This window comes from Zonotrichia leucophrys, chromosome 18 (genome assembly GCF_028769735.1).
Source record: "Zonotrichia leucophrys gambelii isolate GWCS_2022_RI chromosome 18, RI_Zleu_2.0, whole genome shotgun sequence".
In the NCBI taxonomy this organism is placed as follows: domain Eukaryota; kingdom Metazoa; phylum Chordata; class Aves; order Passeriformes; family Passerellidae; genus Zonotrichia; species Zonotrichia leucophrys.
Window position 1 is genome coordinate 1,841,736 of NC_088187.1, and position 23,497 is coordinate 1,865,232.

The 23,497-nt window shown below is 50.8% G+C and overlaps 1 protein-coding gene across 17 annotated transcripts in view; it reads right to left on the reverse strand.

The window, feature by feature from the left end:
- CACNA1G (calcium voltage-gated channel subunit alpha1 G) overlaps positions 1-23,497 on the reverse strand; it is a 143,548-nt gene that overhangs the window by 77,198 nt on the left and 42,853 nt on the right. For all 17 annotated transcript variants that reach the window (XM_064728318.1, XM_064728320.1, XM_064728317.1 and 14 more), the window contains exons 2-10: positions 21,006-21,117; positions 20,374-20,507; positions 10,742-10,839; positions 8,615-8,774; positions 6,545-6,836; positions 5,958-6,050; positions 3,525-4,335; positions 3,394-3,438; positions 1,680-2,041 (exon numbers count right to left, since the gene is read on the reverse strand). In XM_064728318.1, coding sequence (XP_064584388.1) covers positions 1,680-2,041; positions 3,394-3,438; positions 3,525-4,335; positions 5,958-6,050; positions 6,545-6,836; positions 8,615-8,774; positions 10,742-10,839; positions 20,374-20,507; positions 21,006-21,117 — 2,107 coding nt within the window. The remainder of the gene's footprint in view (positions 1-1,679; positions 2,042-3,393; positions 3,439-3,524; positions 4,336-5,957; positions 6,051-6,544; positions 6,837-8,614; positions 8,775-10,741; positions 10,840-20,373; positions 20,508-21,005; positions 21,118-23,497) is intronic.

The window sequence follows — 23,497 nt, forward strand, 5'->3', positions numbered from 1 at the left end:
TACCCCGCTTTTCCCAAGGCAAAGAATTAAGGAGTTGTGTTGCACTTAGGGTGTTTAACGATGGGAGCTTACTCAGGCACCCATCCCCAGTGGGGTGGTTCCCCCAGATGGGAGACCACACCAGCATCTCCCAAAAACGCCCCTGGTAAAGAGCAACAAGCTTTGACAGTCTGCCCCTTGGGCAGTCGCAGCAAAGACACTGTGGATGTGCTTTCACCCTTCAGCCAAGGTAGGAATAAAAGTGTTTATTGGTTTTTGTGAACCACCTCCTCCCAGCTTCTTTGGGATAATCTTCCCAAGATTATTAAATCAAGGTAGAATCACTCAAGCTTCCCTGCAGAGCTCCCACCAAGCGCAGCAAATGAAGGTGAAACCAGCAGGACTTTGGAGCGCACCACTGTTTATTGTGAACTGAAAACAGCACCTAGCCAGCTAGACTGCATCAGGGCATCAGGGGGAAGGTGCTGGCTGGAAGGGACACATTGAGCACAGCCACATCTCCCTGGCACTTGGTCACTGAGGCATTAATGCCACAGGATGACAGGGGAATTGGGAGTTGGTCCACAGCCACCACTGCTTCCACCGGGAGCTGGGGGAGAAACACCTCTGTGTGCAACCCAGCAAACAGGAAACATGCCAGGAAGGGAGAAAAGGGGAGCCATGACTTGAGATGCAACGAGCTTCTCAGCCAAGACTGGTGCTAGCACAGGGGTGGCTGCGTCTTTCTGGGAGCCCAGAGCTTTGACATCCCAGGAGAAACAACATGCTGGGAGCTCTCAAGAATGGGAGTGCTTTATAACAAGGTTTTGCAGCATCCCTGCATCCCCACTAATAAACTCTTCACCCCAAAGGAAGCACACACCTGCAGCCCCAAGACATGTGCCTGAGGTAGGATCAAGGGCACCATGCCAGGCGGGCCTCAGCAGCAGCCACAAAACTCATGTGAGGCCACAGCATGCAAACCCTCTGAAAGCAGAGTTCTTGTCATGGAACATCATGGAGATGTTTCAAGAGGAACATGGCAACTCCTTTTCTTAATGACTATGTACAGGGAAAGCTCTGCTAGGTGACAAGCGGTGAGAGGCTGGAGCACAGGCACTCTCCTGCCTGCAAGGACTCAGATAATTGAGCAAAGGAATAGCCAGTGATGAGTCTATTTTGGACTCATCATGCTGCTGCTGGAGCGTTCACTGAGGAGGCAAAGCCATTTTTTACCTCCTCTCCAAGGAGTGCAAATTCAGTAGCTCTCTGCCTGCAGCTGCACTGACCCCAGAGCTCACAGAGCCCACAGAGCCCACAGAGCCCACAGGTGCTGGCAGCACCTTAAGCACTGCCAGGCTCACAGTGACCTGGTGGCAAAGGACTGCCTCATCTCCTTGGTTCCCTCACCACAGACCCCAGCACCACCTGGTGCTGCCCAGGAACAGTGGTCTCAGCATGGTGCTGACCATCCCTGGTAGGGCTAGGATGCAGGACCTCCCATAACCAGGTACAAGTCAAGGTGATTGCTGCAACCTGGAAGCACACTCAGAGGAAAAAGCCTGCCTTATTCCATTCTGGGACCCTTCCCAGAGTTTTTTAATTCCTCTCACCCCAAACCATCCCACCAGCAGATGAATTCAGACTCATAACTCCATCTGCAACTCCTCTGCACCAGGAGCTGCCAGGACAGCACTCACCTGCTCATGGTATTCGATCCCCATGCTGAGTGTGTTAATGAGAATGGCCACCATGATCCCACGGCCGAAATATTTGCTGTCCACGATCTTCTGGAAAGTCTCACACACCACGTGCCAGAAGGCCAGCACCAGATGGGCTCTCCCGGCCCGGGCTCTGCCCCGTTGTGGGTCTCGCTGGTCACTGTAGTGCGCATCCTGCGTGAACTCGTAGACGCCGTCGCTGTCTGAGTCGGCCGTGTCATTGTCGGACAGCTCGGCCTCGCCCAGCGCTGCCAGGCAGTAGGGGCAGCTCTCGGGGCTGCAGGAGCCTCCATCCAGCTTGCTGCAGGGGCTGGAGATCTTGCAGGAGCTTTGGCAGGGACCTGAAATGCCAGCAGAGCAGGGAAAGGGCAGCTGGTCAGCTGGGACTGGGGGCTGCGGGAAGCAACCCTCACTCCCTGTTAGCGCCAAGCCTTTGCCCCTGACATGACAGGCATTCCCTAAAGGGAAAAGGGCTTCTGCTGGGTTAAAACCTGGGCTTCCCAAGTGCCTTCTCTCTGTTTATGAAGCTCTTTTTGCTGCCCCTCGACAGACACCGCCCCAGCCGTGGACCCTGAGCGCACCTCATTACATCTCTAGCCATCACAGGAAGGAGGAAGCAATCGGTTCCCCCGGTCCTGGCAGGCTCCTGGCTGTAATTATCAGGAGGACTGTTAGCAGCCTTCTTTCCTGTTCTGATGCTCCAAAACCACTGGCTTCCCTCTCCACACATTGGCCTTGGTGGCAGCTGCCAGGTGTATCCTGGGTGAAATACCAGTGGGATATTCCCCAAAATTCCCACCAGCTGGCTGCAAGGAGACAGGCAATGCATGCACCTGACTCCTGCATGGCAGCACCCAGCAGTGAGAGTGCAAAACCAACTCAGAGCCCAGTTCTGTGTGTTCAGTCTCTGGGCAGCACTGGGCTGGGGGCAGGATTTGGTCTCTTCCCCGCACAGCTCCTGGCTGGAAAGGTCAATGCCATCACAGTGGGGTGGAAAAGGCACTGACTGCCTGGGAAATCTTGGCCAGAAACACTTCTTGAAGGCTGGGAGTGTTTGGATTAGACTGGCCTGAAGTCCCAAACTTCAGGATGTGGAGGGGAAAAGAAAAATATCTTCACTTTCTTGAAGTGAAGATATGAAATCCCTGATCCAAGAAAGATGCATTCAGTGTCTGACTCTTACAGGCTTCCTGAGCAAATCACAGTTTTTTAATACTTGGCATCTGTGATTGTCCTTGAGCACTCACACAAAATCTCCATAAGCCTTGTGTCCCACAGGAGCTGAGCTACACAGTACTCAGGTGTGTGATAGGACCCAGATCTGGAAGGTGTCCATCTGCAAGCTCTAGCTGATTTTGGGAGTACAGGATTTGGGAAGTGCTCCCTGTAAATGGTTTAGGAGTGGAGGGAAATAATGGCATTTTGTCCTAATATTTAATCTAAACCCACCCTCTGCAAAGTTTAAAGCCATTCCCCCATTCCTGTCACTACATGTCCTTGTCAAAGTCCCTCTCCAGCTCTCTTGTACTCTTCTTCTAATCTATGAGATGGGGATTGCAAAGAAAATGGATTCACTGAAAACCCTCATATGCCTTGGATTATTGTAGATATGAAGTCTGGGAGGATGAAACCTCCCTCCTAAATTTGGCTATAAGAGGCACTAGGTAGGTCATAAGATTCCTATTCATCTCACCTGGAAAGCCATCACCTTTCTCTGTAACATGGACTGAGAAGAACCCTGCAAAAATTCAGGGAGAGAAAAAATTAGGACAAAAATCATATTTCTGGAAAGCAGTCCCAGATGTAGCTCCAATCCCAGCTCACCTGTGCTCTGTGTCTCCAGCAGCTTGTGCATGGTGCTGTATGGCCCGGGCGGGATGTTGAGGTTTGTCAAGGTGCTGCTCCCGGCACCCACCGCCGCCTCCGCCAAGTTCTTTTCTTTCAGCATCTCATGGGAGGCGCTGGAGTGCACTGTGGGGTACACCTTGCTGCCCACCACGTTCTTGGGGATCCCTTCTGGGCTTGGCAAACCGAGGCTTGGCTGTGTCAGGGATGACCGGCAGCGCACCGGCTCAAAGTGGCAGTCGGCATGGTAGATGCTGTGCACGGACTCGGTGTTGCTGGGAGAGGCGCTGGGGGCCCCCAGGGAGTTGGGTGCTGAGGGAGGGAGCATCAGCCGGTTGGTGCCGTTGTGGAGCGAGCTGGTCTCCACGTCGCTGATCTCCGGGCTGGCGCGGGGCGCTCGCAGGTTCCCGTTGCCCAGGTGGTAGTGGTGGTGGTGGTGATGGTGGTGGTGGATGAGGTGGTGCACGGAGGATCTCTTCCTGCTCCGGCGCTTCCTGGCATGCCGCTCGGCCCTCGCCTTGCTCGTGGGGCTGCTGAGGAAGCCCATCCTCACGCCTGCTGCCCTGTAGGCCTTCACCAGCTGCTTGCTGCCCTTCCGGGCAATGTAAACCAGGTACTTGAGGAGCTCATCATAGCAGCTTCCTGGCTCTGAGAAACTGGCAAGGGTGCTGGCGTTGGACAGGTAGCGCACGCGCTGCTCCTTCATCAGCTGGCTCTCACGCTGCTTTGTCTCAGAGAACTGCGTCGCTATCACCACCAGGCACAGGTTGATCATGAAGAAGGAGCCCACCTAAGGGGGCAGGGGACATCAGGCACCTCAGTGTGGCCGTGGCACCACACAGATCTGCCGAGGACAAAGAGCAGCAAACCCCAGCCAACCCCACCCCCTGTGTCACCCAGCAGGGACCACTGACTGCGCTGACTCACCCCCCAAGCTCTCACCCCAGGGACTCCCACGCCAGCCCTCCATGGAGGACGTCAGAGATCAAAGACAAGAGAAGATTATTTTGACAAAAATCTCTTGCTCTTTTAAGATGGTGTTTTTCTCTCTCCACAGACAGCAGTTGTAATTATCACAATTAGCGACATTACGATGAATGCACTGCGCCTTCCTCATAGGAGCGTTTTTCTGCCAGTGTGTGGGCAGCTTGAGAGCAGATCCCTTTCCCCTGCTAATGGGATTTGCGGGTGACTGTTATGCAAGGGCATCAGCAGCCTGTACCCACAGCTTGGAGATTTTCTTTCCAACCAGGGTTTCATGAGGTTCTGCCTTCTGCAGAGCCCAGCCTGGGTTACAGGGAATTACTGACGTGCTAACGGGCTATCACAAACTGCTAACGTTACTCGCACGGCATCTGGAAAAGTACTGCTTGCTCTTCCTCTTCGTCATCTTGGGGAGGCTGAGAGCAAGGGTTTGCTTCTCTCTTGGGGAAGCTAACAGAAAAAAACCAGCATCATGGACTAAACAACCATCTACTTTCTCGTCAGGGTTTGAGTCCTGGTTTGATGAGGAGCAGAAATCCCCACAATGATCTAACTGACCATGTGCAGCTATTTTTCTGGACTTAGACAATTGTGTTGCAAGACAATAACTCATCTCACTTAGCTACATCTGAGTGAGGTACCTAATGATCCTTTAGAGTCAAGCAAGAAATAGGCGCATCAAGTCTGCAATGCATCTAATTTATTTTGGATGTCTACCTTCAGAGGAGATGAATCACCCCCTTAAAGCACCTATTTTTCTCCCTTGACGATAAAGGGAGTCTAGACAACGAGCTCAGCCAGTCACTGTAGACAATTCTGCTTGCATAGATGAAGCCCATCATGGAGCCCACCCCACAGAAACTCTTTGTTGGCTCCTTTGTGGGTGGTCTCAGATGATGCTGTGAAGTGTGGGTAGGCTGTGGGCAGTAATCTCTTCCCTCCTTTCCTAATGTGCTCTCTGAACTTTGGGACTGTTTTCCTGTAACATCCCCACGGCACCAGGACCCAGATGGGTTCTGCATTATGGGGGAAATTTTGGGCAGCCTCTTCCCTTTCTAGCTCAAAAACTGGGCAGGTGAAATTCTTTTTTCTACTCAGAAACTGGGCAGGTGAAATTTGCCTACTTTAAAACTTAAATTCAAGGGGGTAAGCAAGAGAGAAAAGCTCTCTAAGCACAAGAAGAGAAGAAGCAGCAGCAACAACAGAAGTGGATCTACCGCCGCTTGAGCACATCTCTTTCCTTCTTCATGTTTGCAGCTAAATGCAGCTGCAGCACAATTCCATAGGGAAGCTGCATTTCTCCCAGCAGGCTGGTTGCTACTTCAGCTTTTATATTCACTGTACCCTCTGCCCTGCTCCTCTGGGTGACTCCACTCTGCTCTCTCCAAATGCCAGGAGGATGCCCCCTGCTCCCCTAAGGCCACTCACAATGATCAGGAGGATGAAGTAGATGAAGTTGTAGAAGGAGTGTGCATCCATGACAAAGTACATGATGTCCACCCAGCCTTCCAACGTGATGACCTGGTGGAGACAGGAAGGGAAAACAAACTCCTGAAGGCTCAGTTACAATAAAGTGCCCAGGCAATGTTTCTTCTGGCTGGGTCAGGTCTGACGCCTCATAGCAGGTCTTGGTGCAGAACAGGATGCTGAGGAACCAACTCCTGCTCCTCCCAATGCCAACCAATGTTACCAGCTGCCCAGGCTGAATCTAGCCCTTTTCCACCTGGACTTAAGGGCCACTAGTGCATTTTGCAGAAAGAAGAGCAGTCTCTAGGCTCTGCCCCACACCAGCATCATCAGACTGCACACCCACAAGGTTTTGTCCATGCATGTGAGGTGGAGACATTCTCAAAATAGGCATCATATTGTATCTCTAACACTTTGAGCGCCTGTGCACTACTATGTAGGTGCACACTAGTACAAAACAGCCCCCAGGAGTACAATTACAAAGCCCCTGGGAACATTTTGAGGGCAGGACCTGCTGTTTGCCCACCTTGTGAGCAGACAGGGCTCACCTGAAATATCGCAATCCAGGCATAGCCGATGTTATCAAAGTTGATGGCTCCCTTGAAGGGGTTGTGCTCCCCAGCAGAGCAGTTGGTGTAGTACTGGTTCCAGTTCACACAAGATGTGTTGGTGGTGTCATTGTAGGAATAATAATCCAGAGTGCACTCCAGACCCTCTTCCCTCCGTGTTGGGATGCTCCGACAGTAGCGCATCCCGTTCTCCCGGGGCTGGGAGCAGATAAAGGGATTTTCATCTTCGTTCTCTGTCTGGTAGTACCGTTCCAAATCAACCGTGTAGGGGCTGAAAGAGTCCAGACAAGGCTGGGGTTTGCACACTGATTGCAAGCAATCTGGCAAAGAGACAGCTGTACCAGCATAGAAGTCTGACATCTGCTTTTCTGGATCTTAAAGCTATTTTTTAAAGGAGTCCCCTTGGACGTACTGCAGCTCCACAGGGTGAACTGATGTCCTTAACTGGGTTTTGAGAAACTGAGGCAGGGCACTCAGCCCCTTTGATGGCATTATTAAAAGTTAGTCCCTCTGGAAGCACTCTGGCTTTGACTTTGGGAGACTAAGAGAAGGATTCAGCATGACAGGGCTTCTCTGAAATATCTTTGCTGCAGTAAGATGGAAATCAGTCTGTTTAAGCTCCTGTGTGTCCTGTCCTTCTGGAGATGCTGAGAATCATTTAGGAAGACTCTCTGTACAAGGACCTCCCAAAATTCCTAAAAATCAGAGACAGGGACTTCATCTGCATTTCACCATGTCAGTTCAGCCCACAGGTAAGGTCTAAATTCCCTCTGAGGGTGGCCTTACCACAGGAAACCAAGCAAAAATGCTCTTCAGGGAGATGAAACAACCCATGACCAGTCAGAACCTGGCTCCTTGCTCTGCACACACTATCTCCTTAGTGCTGCCAGGACTCCCACTAAAGCTTGCAAAGATATTTTTAAGCCTAGTTCAGCCTGGTTAATTCCTGCAGAATTGCCTGTAATACCCTTCAAAGCCTATCTAAAGCCCTGGAATTCTGGCTCAATTAAACAGCACCCAAACCTGTGGCTCTATTGGATTTACTTGGTGGTGAGGCTGTCCCCCTGCTCTGCTGACATTTACTTAACAGGGACATGTTCTGGTAATGTCATTTCCAGCCACCCTTTGAGGGCATGACCTGCAAGAGGGGTGGGAGTTGATTAGGAGGTGGGTGGGAGAAGTTGGAAGGTGCCTTGTGCCAGCCTGTCCACAGCAGCAGCAGCAGCAACATGGTCCTGATGTGTACAGAAAAGAGGCTTTGGGCTTGTAAGATTCCTCCATCCAGGTGGGAATCCAGCCAGATCCCTGGGGAATCAGCAATCCACTGAAAGGTGACCAGCATGGCAGAACTTGGCAGAGCCATCAAGGGTTTGCAGTCACCTGCCTTTCCCCAAGCATTTGATGCGATGGAGGTGGTGGAAAAAGGCAGGTAGGTAGAACAGGCATGGAAACCCTGAAAGAGGCTGTCAGCTACCAGGTATTTCAACCACTGTCCAAACAGTGTTACATCAGGCCAGCAAACTGATCACAACAATTATTTTAGCCTTAAAATTCAGGGATGTGTAAAAATTAAGACTTTGGGATAGGGACTATCTCTTGCTCTGAGACTGAAAACTGTCTAGCATTAAAAATGCACAGGAGTTCCATTAGCTTTTCCTGGGATTTAGGTGGGACTACAAAAGTTGTGGCAATACAGACCACCAGCTGCTGGAGGGGATTCAGACCTGGGCATCTCCACACAGAAAAGGTCACACATTAACGATATGCTGAATTTAGAAAGCCTGAACTCCCACTCTCAGAGGGCTTTTTTGGAGGCCTTTAGAAATCAGAGAGGCTCTCAAGTGCCAGCTGAGAGTTAAGGACAGCCTGCAAACGCAAATGGCAAATTGTCACAGCTCGCTCTGTACCCGCTGTGTGTGCCCAAGCAGGAGAGATGGTGGCATTTAGGAGCAGGGAGCATTTACAGAAGAGAAGGGCTGTTTTACAGAGCAGATCCTGCAGGGAGAGCCTCCCTCAGGCTGGGGAGACGCTGGTGCTGCCCAGACTCACATGCTGAAGTTCTCAGGGAGGAAGCAGCGGTTCCTGAGCAAACCTGCCCACAGCTGGACTCCCACAATGCCGAAGATGAAGAAGACGAAGAAGCAGAGGAGGAGGACGTTCCCCAGCATGGGCAGCGTGTCCAAAAGCAGCGTCACCAGGATGCGCATACCTGAGGCAAAGGGGAAAAGCTTACGTTGAATCTTCTTGCTCCAGCTATGTCCTCCTGACCTTTTCCTTTCCACTGATACTTTTACACCTGTATTTCCTTCTATTATTTTTCTCCTATTCTCATCACCCACATGTGGCTTGTGAACAGTCACAGCTTCCCATCCCCTTTAGCTTCCCCCCAGAGCCTCTGGAACAAGCTCTTTCATTCATGCCTTGCTCCTGGACACCAGACCTACCTTCCCTGCTCCTCAAGTCCTCTTCTCTGAAGTTTTCTAGCAATTATGTTTCCTTTCTCCCCTCAGATTAAATTCTGGTGCTCTCTTTTGCTCAATTGTATTGCTTTCTCCACTCAGTATATTTCAAAATTCCCTTCCCTCCCTGTTTCCCCTCATCTACCCTAAATGCCCTCTCTTCCTTAAAATACAGGACTCTCTCTTGGCAGTTAATTCTCACAAGTTCAGGAACAGCCAGTTCTGTAACAAGGACAAATTGATGGTGACTTCAACTTGACATTTACACACAAAAAATTTATTTCATCTGACATCTGTGTAATATTCTGCTCACCTCTCACTCTGTTTCTTTCCCCATGTTCTGCACTCTCTCACTTGCTTATATTGGCTTTTATCTAAAGAAAGCTTTACTGTTGCATCCTTTACTTTGATACTTCAGGAAGATTTTTTTCTCTTATCCTGATGCTGTCACCTCCTCTCTCAAGGTTTTTCTTCTACTCTTTTACCAGGAACAACCATCTTGCATCAACTCCTAATTAACTAAAATTACTTTCTGTGGTTATTGCATTGATCATCAAACAAAGCTCATTTTTTATTTTTCATACCTTGCATTTCTATCCCATTGTAACTACATTGCAGAGAAGACAAGATAAACTACCCAGGATTTCAAAACACATTAAGCAAATTACATCCCCAGTTAGACAGTGGTGGATAAATTCAGCTGTCCACCAGTTCAGTGGTGGGGATAAAAAAAAACAAACAACCACTGCAAACAGGATTCTGAAGCTTCTGTAATGATTGAAACATCAGCAGCACAGCCAGATTAAGTTCAAGAGTCAGGAGCAGGAAAATAAATAGATCCCAGGCACTTCCAGCATCAGCACAGAGAACTGAAGCTGATTAGTTCTCATCAATGTATTGAGCCAGTTCAGATAGGGGAGTGCAGACTTGGATTTAATTTAGCTAAAACAGTACTGGATTTGATGGCCAGGATTGTTGGACCAGGATGGAAAAGGAATGCTTCTGGTGCAGTTGTACTTACACTTACCTGATTCACACAGCACCTGAGAGGGACCGTGCTCAGTGTCCCATGGAGCACTGGGATTAGCCCAGCACGGGGCAGGGGAGGGTTTGTGGTGCCATGTGGGGCTGGGCTGCCATGCCACAGCAGGCAATGCACCCACTGCTGCTTACAGCAGGGCTGAGGCCCTGGTCCATGACCTGATACACCAGGACTGAAGAGTCACTGCCCATCCCACCCAGGCCTGCTTTGGAGGTGCTGGGGGTTTGGGCTGTAAGCACCAGCTCTAGAGTCTTCAGCACCTCCCAGAGCACTATCTTCAGGCACAACAAGAGTTCCTCACACCAATTTCTCCAGGGAAGGATGGAGTATCCCAGGGAGGATGGGACCAGCGTGGCTCAGACCCCACTGCCTGCACTGCCTGGCAAAGGCTGTTGGCTCAGTCAATCCCTATCACCTGCAGCCCTTTAGCAGCCTCCTCAGACCCTCTGCAGATGAGAAAGGAAGGTGTTTGAAGACAGTCCTGGATAACTCATTGACTCATCTCTGATGCCACAGGCGTCAAAAGGAACCCAGACAGTGGTGGTAGTACCCAGCACTGCAAGCCTTGGGCAAATGTTTGAGCTGTGATGCACAGCATCTGGGTTTGCCCTCTCATCTTTGGGGCATGGATGCAGCCAGCTGGCCCCAACAGTGAGGAACAAGGATCTGACTTACTGGGGACCCTGTTAATGGCCCTGAGCGGCCGCAGGACTCGGACGGTGCGCACGGCTGAGAAGCTGACATTCTGCAGGTCCAGGGAATACTCCAGCATCCTGGGAAAGACACACAACCACGGAGCAGTGTCATGGATCCGCTGCAGAAATGTTAGATTATCAAACATCATAAAGCAAACATTAAATGCCAACCACTCACAGAGGGACTTGTTACTGCATCTCTCCCATCAGGAAAGTTTGCCCGAGGAATTAATTAAGGCTTGTTTGCATGTCAGGATAAAGTCAGTGAGGGGGAATGTGATACACCAGCTCACACAGCCACGGATCTCTCCCTCTCTATCTCTCCCTCTCTCTCCATCTTCCACTTTGGTTACTGTTTTTGCACAGGGCCAGGCAGAAGCTTCTGAAAGTCCCTGCACATTCCAGAGAGGAAATTTCCAGACATAGCCCTGCTTTTATCATTTTTACAGATACTGTAATGAATCTGAGTTTGTTGTGCTGAGCACCACCACAGTCCAGAAAGGAAGAACATCTTCTGGTGCAGAACCCTCTGTGGGACACAGGAGATGATCAGCACAGGACACTGAGCTCTGCTGTCTCTGCTCAGCAGACACCCTTGGCAGGTGGGACCAAAACTGGTGACACTTGCAGACAAAAAAATGGGGCCAACCTGGACCTAGGAACCTCCCAGTGCTCCCACTGTCTGGCAGGGTTATTCCCCAGCTCAGGAGACACAGGAGCAACATTTCCAGGACTTAGTCTAAGGATGCACCTGGATGGCTGCAAGGTCCTGGGGTGCCCCAGCACCTCTCATTCTTCTCATGGCACCTTTGCCCAAGCACAACAGAATCATCAGTCACAACACCTCCAGGATTTTGCTCTCTGGCTGTGGAGAATATTCTTGAAGAGGCAGAGCCAGGCAAAGGTAAGAAATACAGCCCTGAGGCTCCCTGGACAGTCAGGCTCCCACTACCACAGGCAACCACAGCATATTAATCTCTTCCAAAACTTCCATCTCCAAACAAGCTGGGTGGTTCCCTCCCTCCAACTCTAATGGCTAGAAGCCTAACTTCCAGCTTGAATGTATTCAGGACAAGCTCATATCTGTTTGTTCTTACAGCAGCACTGTCTTTAAAGTAGCTTCTCTAGCTGTTATTTGTCCCTGGTGTTTACTCACCCATGTATTTACGGAGGACAAAGCACATCTTCTCTCAGCCTTGATTTTGCAAAGTCAAACAAATCAAGTTCTTCCAGCCCCATCTCACAGACAGGCTCTCTGTTTCTCAGTCACAACCTTCCTCCACGCTTGCCCTGGTCTGAATTGATTGATTAGGCATCAAGTTGCTGGAAGAGGTTTTGGTCCTTGCACCAAGGCATCAGTGCTGTCCCTTTCCTCCCTGCTGGAAATCCTGCAGGATCCATCCATGCTGTGTCAGGTTTGCCCTGGCTGCAGCACACTGGAGGCTTCTGTCCTTGCTGTGAGCAGCCAAACCCCTCTCCTCCCTCCTGCTCCCAGCAGGTGAGGGTGCCCAGGGTTGAGAAGGCTCCCCTTCCAGCCCTCATATAAACAACTCTGTGTTTAATGCACTGAGGCTTTACCTGATAGGCTCTAATGAGAATGATGATGATGATGATGATGATGATCAAACCATATCTATATTTAAAATAACCTCAACATATTCCTCTCTGCTTAGCTGACCCCCCTAGCAATGGGACAGCCCCAGGAGGTTGGACATGCACGTATGGATACTACAGATTTGTTCAGCCCCTAACCAGAAAGGAATCAATGTATTCACAAAATCCCACCTGACCTGGGAATAGAAAACCAGTCCCTTCCTCAGTGCACAGGACTCCTTGCACTGGGCAAGCTTTGGCTAAGGTGAGGAGAGGGGCAGTGGTTTCATTGCTGTCAAGTTTCACTTGCTGTTCAAAAAGATTTCTGTGTGGTTGGCAAAATTCAGGTAAAAAACCCATATCAAACATACAGCTTTTCTTTCATCCATTATTAAAACAGAGGCTGCCAGCAAAATTCAGAGCAGCACGTGGTTAAATGCACCAAGACAAATCATTTTCTGATTAATGACAGCTCCAGACACACTTCCAGAGATGTGAGTGCTTGTAAGCTGCAAAGGATGTGCTGTAAAATACATTTTGATTTAACTTATTAAAGAACAATTATTATGCCAAATTTAAAGGAACAAGCCGAACAACAACCCAGAGGCTCAAGCAAACACTTGAACACCAAGACCAAGAGCAAGAAGGTGGTCTCCTGCCTATGCTGCTGGGCACTGCTGCCAAAACTGGTGTTAAAGCACTGCCAAGCTCAGCCCCAGACACAGAGCACAGGGCCCACACCTTGCTGGTAACCTCTCTCAAGTGCCTTGAGAGAACTCGGTATTGGAGAAAAGAATGTCAGTAAAGCTCAGTCACTAAAGAGCAAGTCCAGTGAGAACACCAGCAGTCCCCAGCTCTAAGGTCACTTCCCAAGGCAAGGGGAAACACGGGAAGAATCAATCCACATCCCTGGCAAGGGAAGATACTCAGGGAGAGCAAATGTCAGGATGTCACCAGCTGGTGAGGTGACAGGTACATTTACCAGCATATATAGCATTTATGCATTGGAAATCTGCAGTGTAAAAGGCTCCTGATGAAGCTTCAATTCAAATGTCATCTCTGCTCAGAGGGAAAGGCATGATGCCTGTCAGCACCGCTGCCACCAACCTGGTGCCCAGCCAAGTTAAAGGCTCAGAAAGAAACTCAGCATTAAATAGGATGGATTCACAGCTCGTCAGGGTGATTAGCAACCCCCATCACTGGAGTTATTCAGAAGGAAAGCGGAAATATTTAGGACTTTCTAAGAATAAAAGTGGAGCATCTGCAAAGCCAGACATACAACGGGCTGCTAGTGGGAGGCAGAGAGGGAGCTGATGCAAACCTTTGGCAAATGCTTCTCCAAGCAGGAAAACTCCCAGAGCTCAGCTGACAGGCAACGAGGATGGCTCAAGATGGACCAGGAAGGAGAAATTCATTCCTATTCCACCTGGAGACAGTGATCATGCTGGGGTTTCTCTCGTGTAAAACCCAACGCACCAGGAAGGATTGCCTGAGTGCAATGCCAGGCAGCAACCCTGAGGCAAAGGGCTTTCCAAAGCGATGCTCAGGGCATCACAGAAAGGGTTCAAGGGGCTCTGCTTATCCAGAGAGTTCCTAACAGAGCACAGAAATTCCAGCCAAGTCCTTCCCACACCTAGCCAGCATTGCACCCTGCTCTCAGCTCTGACTCTGCTCCCATCTCCAGGACCAATCCGGCTCAGGAAATAGAATGTTGTGAGAACCCAGCAGAGTCACACAGAGAGTTTCTGCTGAGGGCACTTTCCAAGGAAAGCCTGAACTCCCCCCTTGCACAGCTGGGTGCTGGGGGTGCTGCACACCCAGGGGATGTGACCAAGGTCACACGAGAAACCAGTGGAAAAGCAGCAGCGGCTGCAGGCAGGGCCACCCCCGAGAGCTGCCCACCCCCTGCACACTCAGAGCCCTGCACTGCTGGGGAGAGATAGGCTGAGATTTATTCAGCGTTAAAAAGCTTCCAAAACTGGGCGTATAGACACCCTTTATCTACAAAGCACAGCCATCAGTGGGTGATATTAAGCCATCGGTGTTGGAAAAGACAAGGAGAAATTATTTAGGTGGTGTATCTTCAGAAAGCTGGAATGAAAATTCGCCCAGCTCTCGCCAGCTCAGCTGTGCTCTGCTTTCACTCAGTGGCTGCATTTGGAGCCTTGCGAGTCTCACCGCATTCGTGGGTGTTGCTTAATTTTAAAAATACTCATTTCAATCAAGCTGAACAGAAGAAAAAGAATAGCACACAGAGAGCATGAACCCTGCAGCCTGCTGGATCTGGCTGCACCATGTGTCCCAGCCAGGACACTTGACTAATGAGGCTTTTGAAGCAGCAGCAAGTTCAGCTGAAGAACTGAAAGAAACTAAAGAATTACCTTTTTAAAAGTCCCTAAAACTTAAAAAAAAAACCTCCAGGCTTTTCACAGGTGGACTTGAGTCAGCTCAGCTGCAAGGGAGACTGCTGAGTGCTTTCTTTTACCCAGCAGGTTTCTGTGAGTCAGGGATGCAGCTTGTTCGGGATGCTTTGCTCCAAAGGTTGTGGGAAGGCAGCACAGAGCATCCACAGCCAATGGATTTCATCTGTGCCCGGGTCTTGGCTACCCTTTATCCACCCAAAAGTAACTTAAAACATTAAATTGCACAGCTCAGCCCCAGATATCGAAGTCCTGGAGGTTCATGATGACGAGTATTGGCTTGATGTTCTGGCACTTGTGCTCAGAGCACAAAGCATCTAATTTGGGATTAGTCAGGACACAGCGAGGCCGTGGAGGAGGCTCCCAGTTTCCAGGACACTCAAATCCATCCTGGAAAGCCCAGGAGAGGGCCAGGCTCCTGGGAGAAGGTTTGGTGCAGCTTTCCCCGTGGCCCAGAGGGGCCGTGGCAGTGGCTGCACATTGGGTAATTGGGTGTGCAAATCAGCCTCTCACACGGGCAATTGCACGCCGGGGCTCGCTCGGGTGCCAGGCAGCACAGAGGGCACTGCTGCCACGTCCCGCTGTGCTGCTCCCCAAGTCAGACAGCTCCACAGAGGCAGAGGGAATGAAAAAGCAACATTCATCCCTCCTCCCCGTGAGTTTTGTTTTTAAGGGATGAAAGACTAATATATGGGGAAAATCAGCCTTTGCAGCGGGAAGCTGCAGCAGGGGCTCCTGTAGGCAGTCCCACACCAGCTCTTTCTTCCCCGTGTCTGAACCAGGGAGCTGAAACAGCACCTTGATCAGCCTTGTACAGCTAAAATGCCATTCAGAGGAGCCCTGCCTGCCTGTGGAGCGATCTGGCGCTGTGGGATGAAGGCAACATGCTGGAAGCTTCACCAAGAGCACCCAGCAGGAATCTTGCTCTGGCTGCTGCAGTTATGGGATCACAGCTCCCTGCAGAGACCCGTCTGGCACCATAGCCCTTCTTCCAATTTCTGAGCTAAAGAGCTTTTCAGACCCCATCCAGATTTAAACGGAGCAGGGATGGAGTGGGGGCTGTGTCATCCCTTTCTCTCCTGTCACCTATGAACACAACAGGGCTTCCTGCAGCCTATTTCATCCCTGAAATTCAATGCTCAAAACCAGGAGGGAGAAAGACATCCTTAAGGTTGTTTATGAAGGCTTCAGTGGAGCTCACTGTTTAATACAGCCTTCCACAGAGAGAGAAAAAATATCATAACAAACAATAGAAATGTTCAGGAAGCAAAGAGAGAAAGGAGTGGTGTCTGTTCCTGAATTAAGCAGCCTGCCAACCACCTCCAGCCCCAGCTCCTCTTCAATCGTAAGCAAAATATTCCAGAAGTGTTTAACTTTCCTACAAAGTCTTTGAAGAGGCTTGTTACCATTACAATGAGCAAAGCACAAACAGGGCTCCTCAGTCTTGGCCAAGCAACTGACTGAGCCTGGAGTAACCACAGACCCACACAGCTCAAACAGGGGATGATGCACAGCCCTGCTCGGTGGGGAGCAGAATGTGGGCACAGGAAGGCAGAGAGGAATCCCATGAGCTCTGACAGCTCCAAATTATCCCCTGGTGTAAAGCTCTCTCACAGGAAAACAATAAACCATTAGGGGCTTTTGTTGTTTTGGGGTTAGAATCATAAAATAGAATCATAAAATCTCCTAAGCTGGAAGGGAACCACAAAGATCAAAGCCTAGCTCCTGGCCCTGCACAGGCTAACTCCAAAATCACACCATGGGGTTTTTTGATGAGGATGGCTTAAAGTCCATTTGGATCTACACGAATGCAGAGGTCATGGAAGTCCTTATCTGGACAAAGCCAGAACAAGCTGTGCTCCTGCAAGCTGCTGGGACTGCAGCAAAGTGTGGGGCTGGGGCTGGCTCCAGCTGAGCAGAAGGGAGCCCTCAGTCTGTGGCTCTCCTCTGCCCACAGAGGAGCAGAGAGGGTGCTCCTGTGCCCTGCTGGAGGATGGCAGATGCTGGGTCCCACAGGGACCAGGGAAACACCAAGTCAGGGCACATCTCCATCCCACAGCTCTGGCTTACCAGCCCAAGCCCCAGTCAGCATTAAGCACTTCTGCATATTTTGGGATGCAAACAAGCATCCATCCTCAGTGCATCTGTGTCTTATGCTGGGAGAGGTCAGAATGATATCTAATCATCTTTAGAGGGCAAGAGCTGCTTGCAATGCCTTTTAACCTTCAAAGAAGTGTTCTCTCGCAAGCAAACTCCCCAAATGCCCTCCTCTAAAAATAATGCAACATAATTGCGCCATTCATCACTTTTTTCCCCATGCAACTCTGTAACCTCCAGCCTAAGCCATGTTTCCCTAAGCAGAGTTTTGATAATACAGCACTATTCTCATCTCCAGCAAGTTTTACTGTAATTACAGAGATGTGTTGCAGACATTACACACTCTGTAATTAGCACTAATTGCATTACATTGTCACAAAGAAGTCATTTACACTCCATGAGTTCATGAGATTGGTCTGGACAGTTTAACAGAGATGAGAAGCACTTAATGGCATCCCACAGAAGTGGCCAGCAGGAGCAAGGACAGCATCCAAGAGGCTCTCCCAGAACTACAACAGGGAGGGAGATTTGGAGCGAAAATGCACAAAAAGGCTTCTTCCACAATGATAACCCCTGTCAGATCTAGAGAGTTCTCAGAGAATGGGGAAGCTGAGATGCTCTAAGTTGGGATTTTTGTGGGGAGGGGGGCACTGGGGGTGGGCAGTGTGGGTTGAAGCCTGTTCTAAACTGGTGGTGGCTGGGAAGGATTTCTATGGATGCTGTGCCCGTGGGAGTGCTCAGTCCCAGTATTACATGCTTTCCCCACCCAAAGCCCCACAGATGCAGTTTGCTGTTTCTCTTCTCCCCTGACATCACTTTCTGCAGCCCATGAGAAGGGAAGGGGCGAGGAAAGCAGGAGAGCTGGAGCTCAGGGTCCTGCTTGGTGCTGGGGAGCTCACACTGTGCTGCTGCTTCCCTCCTCCCATCTCTGGCACATAAAGGGCAGAGAAAAAATGTGAATGCAGAAACAGAATTGCTTCATTGTGGTCACCAGGACCACAGGAAAACTTCAGTCTCCTCCCCTGGAATTTCACTGGGGAATCTGGCTGAGGCCCTTATGTGAGACCTCCATTAAAAGCATGACTTGCTTTATCTGGTATCTAAGCAAACCCAGCTGGGTTTTGAGGATTGCCCTGCACTCTCCAGGACCCCAGTTTGGCTCTGGCTTCTTTCCTGACACCTGCTCAGATGCAGGACTCCTCCATGCAGAGCCCTGCTCATCCCTTGCTCCTGGGCTCTGCTGTGAGCACCATGGGCTGGGTGCTCCTTGGGGTAGTTTGTCCCCTCTGGGAACCAGAGAGTTGCACTAAGGGCTACCTGAGGAATTTCCCTCTGTCTGGTTGGGATTTGACCCTGCAGCACTTAGGTAAAAACACTATAGGTGTTTTTTACCAATATCTTAGGTCTACTAAGGGCTTGAGTCCTTTTTTTTTTCTCTGCTTCAGCAGTGTCCCATTCCTGCAGCCCCTTTAGCTTTCCCTGGCCCTCAGCAGGCTCCCCAGGATTGCAGCAATGCTGCGAGTAGGATGCAGCACTCCAGGATGGATAGGCTAGGATTGGAAAAGAGCAAAAGGGCACAAAAGGGGAGCAAAAGGGAGCAGACAAAGTCAGTGCTGGAGGAGGAGAGGCTCTGCTTTGTATTTAAATCCAGTTAGGTGCTTTGCCAGCTGAATTGGTTTTGACGGGGCCCAGATGGGAACAGTTCATGCACATGGAGGAAAGAGCCATCACTTAGTGAGAAGCAAAGCCGACCTGGCAGAAGGCACGAGAGGGTCAGACTACCCTGCTGCAAAATCCTGCAGCAAAAAAATGTCTCTGCATGATGGGGATGGGGAGCAGCTGCTGCAGGGGGATCTGTGCCACGATGCAGCTCTGCCCAGGAAGGAGATAACTCTCACATATGCAAACACCTGGCCAGGTGCAGCAGCTATGCAGAGATTTCTTTGCTCAAGCAAAGAGAAGTGTGATGTTTTGGCTTAGGAATAAGAATGGTCCTGGCTGGTGTCCCCTCTAGAGTGAGGTCCCATCATGGTGGGTCCCCACAGAGTGACATCAGGGCTAAGTCTGGCTCCAAAGATTTTGGAAGACCAACAGGCAAAGGCAGGACCAGGCTGGGAGGGCAAGGTGGCAGAACCCTGGCACAGTGAAGTTTGGAACTGCCCAGCATCTGTGACCATGCTTCCCAGGATAGGATGTCAGGCCTTGCTTGGGTTGGGCTCTTCATTACATTTAATTCCACTATAAGACATAACAAATGAGACGAAATAAAGGTGGCTTAGCAAGCTCCAGCCCTTGGATGTGCTGCTGGTGTCTACAACCCTACCAGACCTAACTGGACCTGTGGCCCCCTCTTGGTCCAGCATCCCATCACTGCTGTCCCTAACATTGCTCAGACATTTCAGGAGGAAACCCTGAACCTTCTCCTAAACTGAGGAGCCAGAGGCTGGTGCAGCTGGAAAGTAGGAGGTTGTGGCTTCCTGCAGAAGACAGGTTTATGGGGACAAATACAGCTCTTGGGTCTGAAGCTCACTGAACCTTTTCACCTCTGAAACAATGAATTTTTCAAGCCAAGGATGCACTGAGAGACCTGGAACCTCTGTTTTACTTCTCCCAGCTGATTAGCAGAGGCATGGGCCACGTCCCTGTGAGGCCAGCAATGGAACATAAGCAAAACTCATTAAGGTGTTGTCCCTTCTTGGACCAAAGAAGAAGGGGCTGTTGCCCCTTCTTTGGGACACCAAACCTATGCCAGGCAAACAAGTTGGGAGGGGCCTCTGCTTCTTTCCAAGAAAATCTAGTAAATTTGATCCCTAGCTCTATCAAAAGAGGCAAAACCCAACTGTTTACCCAAAAGTCTTGGGGCAGGGAGGGAGGCAAGGGCCAGCAAGAAATTTGTGTATCAAAGAAACTCAGCTCAGTGGCCAGTGGCCAAGGACTTTCCATGTGTATTTGCAGCCTCTGCCAGGAGACTCTCAGATGCTGGAAGACCCTTTAATTCAAACCAGGTGCCTCTGAAAGGAAAACACTCAGAAAGGCGAACTTGATCACTTTCCCTCAAGAAAAAAGAAGTATAATAATGAGGGAAATCATGCATGTTTCATTGAATGATCCTTCCTGGCACAGCCCTCCATGCTCCCAGCTGCCCACTCCAACCATGGAAACTGAAACCTTTGGTGGGCTGGAGGGAAGAGAGCCAAGCACAGTATCCAGCAAAGGAGCCCCAGGCTGGTCAAAATGCACCACAAACAACTTTTGTCACCCTGCCCCGCTCTGCCCGTGCACTGAGCATCAGCTCCGCCTCCAGCTACTGAGAGCACCAGAGGGGCAGCTGCAGCTCAGGAGTGATCTCTGCTGGGAGGCTGGGATGGACAACGCCAGCAATCAGCACCAGCCAGCCCCCAGCCTCCACCAGCTGCTCCCCCAAACCCAGTGCTTGCTGAGCAGAGCCACAAATGACAACCCAGAGGCTCAGGAAGAAGGGGACCTGCCTCCCCAGACCTACCCTGCAATGACGATGAAGAAGTCCAGGCGGTTCCATGTGTCTCCCAGGTAGCATTTCTTCCCAAAAATCCCCAGTGCAATCATTTTGACGATCATTTCCACGGCAAAGAAGGCAAAGATGAAGTCATCAAAGCTCTGCAAAAGAAAGGAAGGGAGGAGGGATGCTCCTGCACATTTGCTCCAACGGAGGGAATTAGAAAGCTGAGTCTAGCAAGGTCTCCTCTTGCATCTGTAAAAGCTAAATCCCTGGGAAGAAGCTGTGCTGAGAGCAGCCCTGTGGTGCAGGGCCCAGCCCAGATGGTCCAACAGCACCCATAGCGCCAGGAAAATGGACAAGCATAGTTTGGGCTCTGCTTTCACTGACCACTAGATGGTTGGCCTTCCCCAAGCACTCCAAGGAAGGCTGAGCTAGGCTGGGGCTGGCACAGCCTGGCAGGGGCTTTGCCTGATGGCACTGCATGTTCTCATCTGAGCACCAAACCCAGCACTTCCCAAGTGCTCACAGGACAGACAGTGCAGGCAGGAACCAACATCCAGGGACACCACACCACCGTGGCTGGAGCCAGCTCACTCCTTCCCCCTCCACATCAGCCTGGGGCTGCTGTTGAGCTCCCAGCAGCTCTGGGGCTGTACCTGGAGGATCCTGCAGCGCGGCGAGTCGCAGGCGATGTCCTCGCAGGGGTGGAACATGCCCAGCGTCACACAGTTGAGCAGAATCACCAGCATGCTGACCCTCTCAAACCATCTGCACACACCTGTCAAGGAGGCAGCAGACCCAGAGGTGCATCCACAAGAAGCAGCATCTGAACTGGAAAGCTTTTCCTGGTCTTTAAGGCCAGGAGCAGAGCAGCTTCCCTACATCAGGCACTCTCCAAGTTTGCATGTTGAGATACCTGCAGGTGTTCTGGCCATGCTGCCATCAGTGGCTGCAGCTGATCTGAAAACCACTCTAAAATGGAAGTTGCATGGCAAGAGTGCTGAGTGCTGATGTGATGGATTAAAACATTTAATTAAATGAATTATATCAACTTTTAGAAAAAAACTAAAAAACTCCACACCATTAATTTCCTCTCCTAGCGTTTTACAGAAAAGCACTTTAACATTACAATTTCTATTAACCATGTCTCAGCTTATCCCAGGGGTGTTTCCTCGAAGCCACTGCTTAAACTTTCATTCCCAATCCAAATCAAGACTGCCAAAACCATTAATGAACAGCCTAAAAGCCTTTAAGGGAGGGCCAGCAGAGCCCAATCCCTACCTGCCTCCTGCCTCTCAGAGCAATTTTTAAAGAGCTGAGCTGCTGGGACAGACCTTGGATGCACTTTTGGGGCAGAATGGAGTGTGCTGCTGCAGCACATCCCCATAGGGATGGTTCAAACCTGGTACCCAATTCCTGCATACTTCTGGGGGCATTTCCAGGAGCACAGAGATGGGAAATCCAGGCACTGGTTCAGTGTGGTGCTGGGGTTATCTTCCAGCCTAGCATGAAAAACACCCTCTCGACTGCCAGAACCCACAGACAGCAGGGCCATGCTCCTGCCTGAGTGCCAGCAGCAGCTTCTCTGCTCCAGGAAAATAAGCATGGCCCTTGACAGACGAGAGTTTTCACTGCAACACAGCAGCGGGTGGTGTTGAGGAGCCCGTGCTGTAGCGTTATCTGCTGGGGAAGCGCAAGGTGAGGATGAATCAGCAGGTGCCTCTCCACCCAGGGCACACAGGCCTGGGGCTGGCAGCTCCTGCCACCCATCCTGGGCGAATTCCTGGAAAACCACATGGGGCTGAGTCACAGTTTGGTTGTTGACAATCTGGATCTTTTAATCGGGAGAAATGTTTACAGGATATTGGGGCAGACATTCCAACTGTCAGGGTGGGGCTATGGGCTGGGATATTTAGCCTAAATATAGTCCTGTGGGGGCAGGCATGGAGAGCAGCCAGGAGAAGGGGCAGCTGCTGAAGAGAATCCCCAGCTTGGGGGCCTGGGAAGGTTCCCCAGCAGAACCAGCCATGTCCAGGGCTCTGCCAGCGAGGAGCTGCAAAGCCCTTGGGAACAGAAAGAATTAAAATGACCCTGAATGATCCCAAAGGGGTGACAGAAGGAATGTCACCTGTACAGGCTGTGAAGATATGCAGCAGGGAAGTGAGGATGTCCCAGGACAGCTGGGTTGGTTGGGTCAGAACCTGCGGAGACAGATGGACAAGTCCCCAGATAGTCAAAGATCCATTCAAATTCTTCCATGGCAGTGGACAAGAGCCTTCACTGGATATGGATCTCCTCCACACATTCCATCCCAGCTGGGGGGCTTTTGGCCCAGTAAGCAGCTGCTGATGCTGGCTGGGGACCGCAAACTCATGGGCAAGCAGAGAGACGGGCACACAACCATGGTGGGCATCAGCCTGGAGCCACTCTGATCTCACCTCCTCCCTGTCCAAGACTCAGCACAGCCCTAATGCTCACCCAGGGCAGCTGAGCAGAGCCAAGCCCACCACAGCCCCATATCTGACGTAGAGGGATGAGCAAAGGCTGGAATGGAAGAGCACAGGATGGCACCAAAGACCCCGTCCTTCCCTGGCATGCCACAGTCTCCACCGTGGCTCAGATGTCCCTCAATACTCATCAGAGTGCTGGCACTGGTACCAGTGACTGATTGCAAGTGGAGGGAAGCCAGGAGAGTGCACCCCCCAAAATGCCACAACCTGCCCCACACAGGGCACCAGCTGTGGCCAGCAGGAAGATTTGGGGACCAGCGCCACATCTGCACCCCAAGAAGGTCCCATGGCACAGCCAGCAGCCCCAGCCTGCCCACAGACATGCTACCCTGGGCCAGAACCTCCCCCCTTGGCACAGCCATGGCTCCCCCATGCTGCCCACCATGGCTACAGTGAAGGTCCCTCCATCCTATCCTGTCCTCCCATCTCAGGGCTGCCCTCCCCACATCCCAACTTGTCTTGCAGGAACAAACATCTGCAGGCAGGAAAACAGCTGGAGAGGGAGGGGGACCCAGGGAGGGGGAGCGGTGTTTATTTGCTGAGGGCAGAGGGGTTTTTTACCCCAAATTTAACTGCAGACCACTTATCAGCATATTTCTCCCTGAAGCACAGACATTTCAGTCCAATATAACACTTCT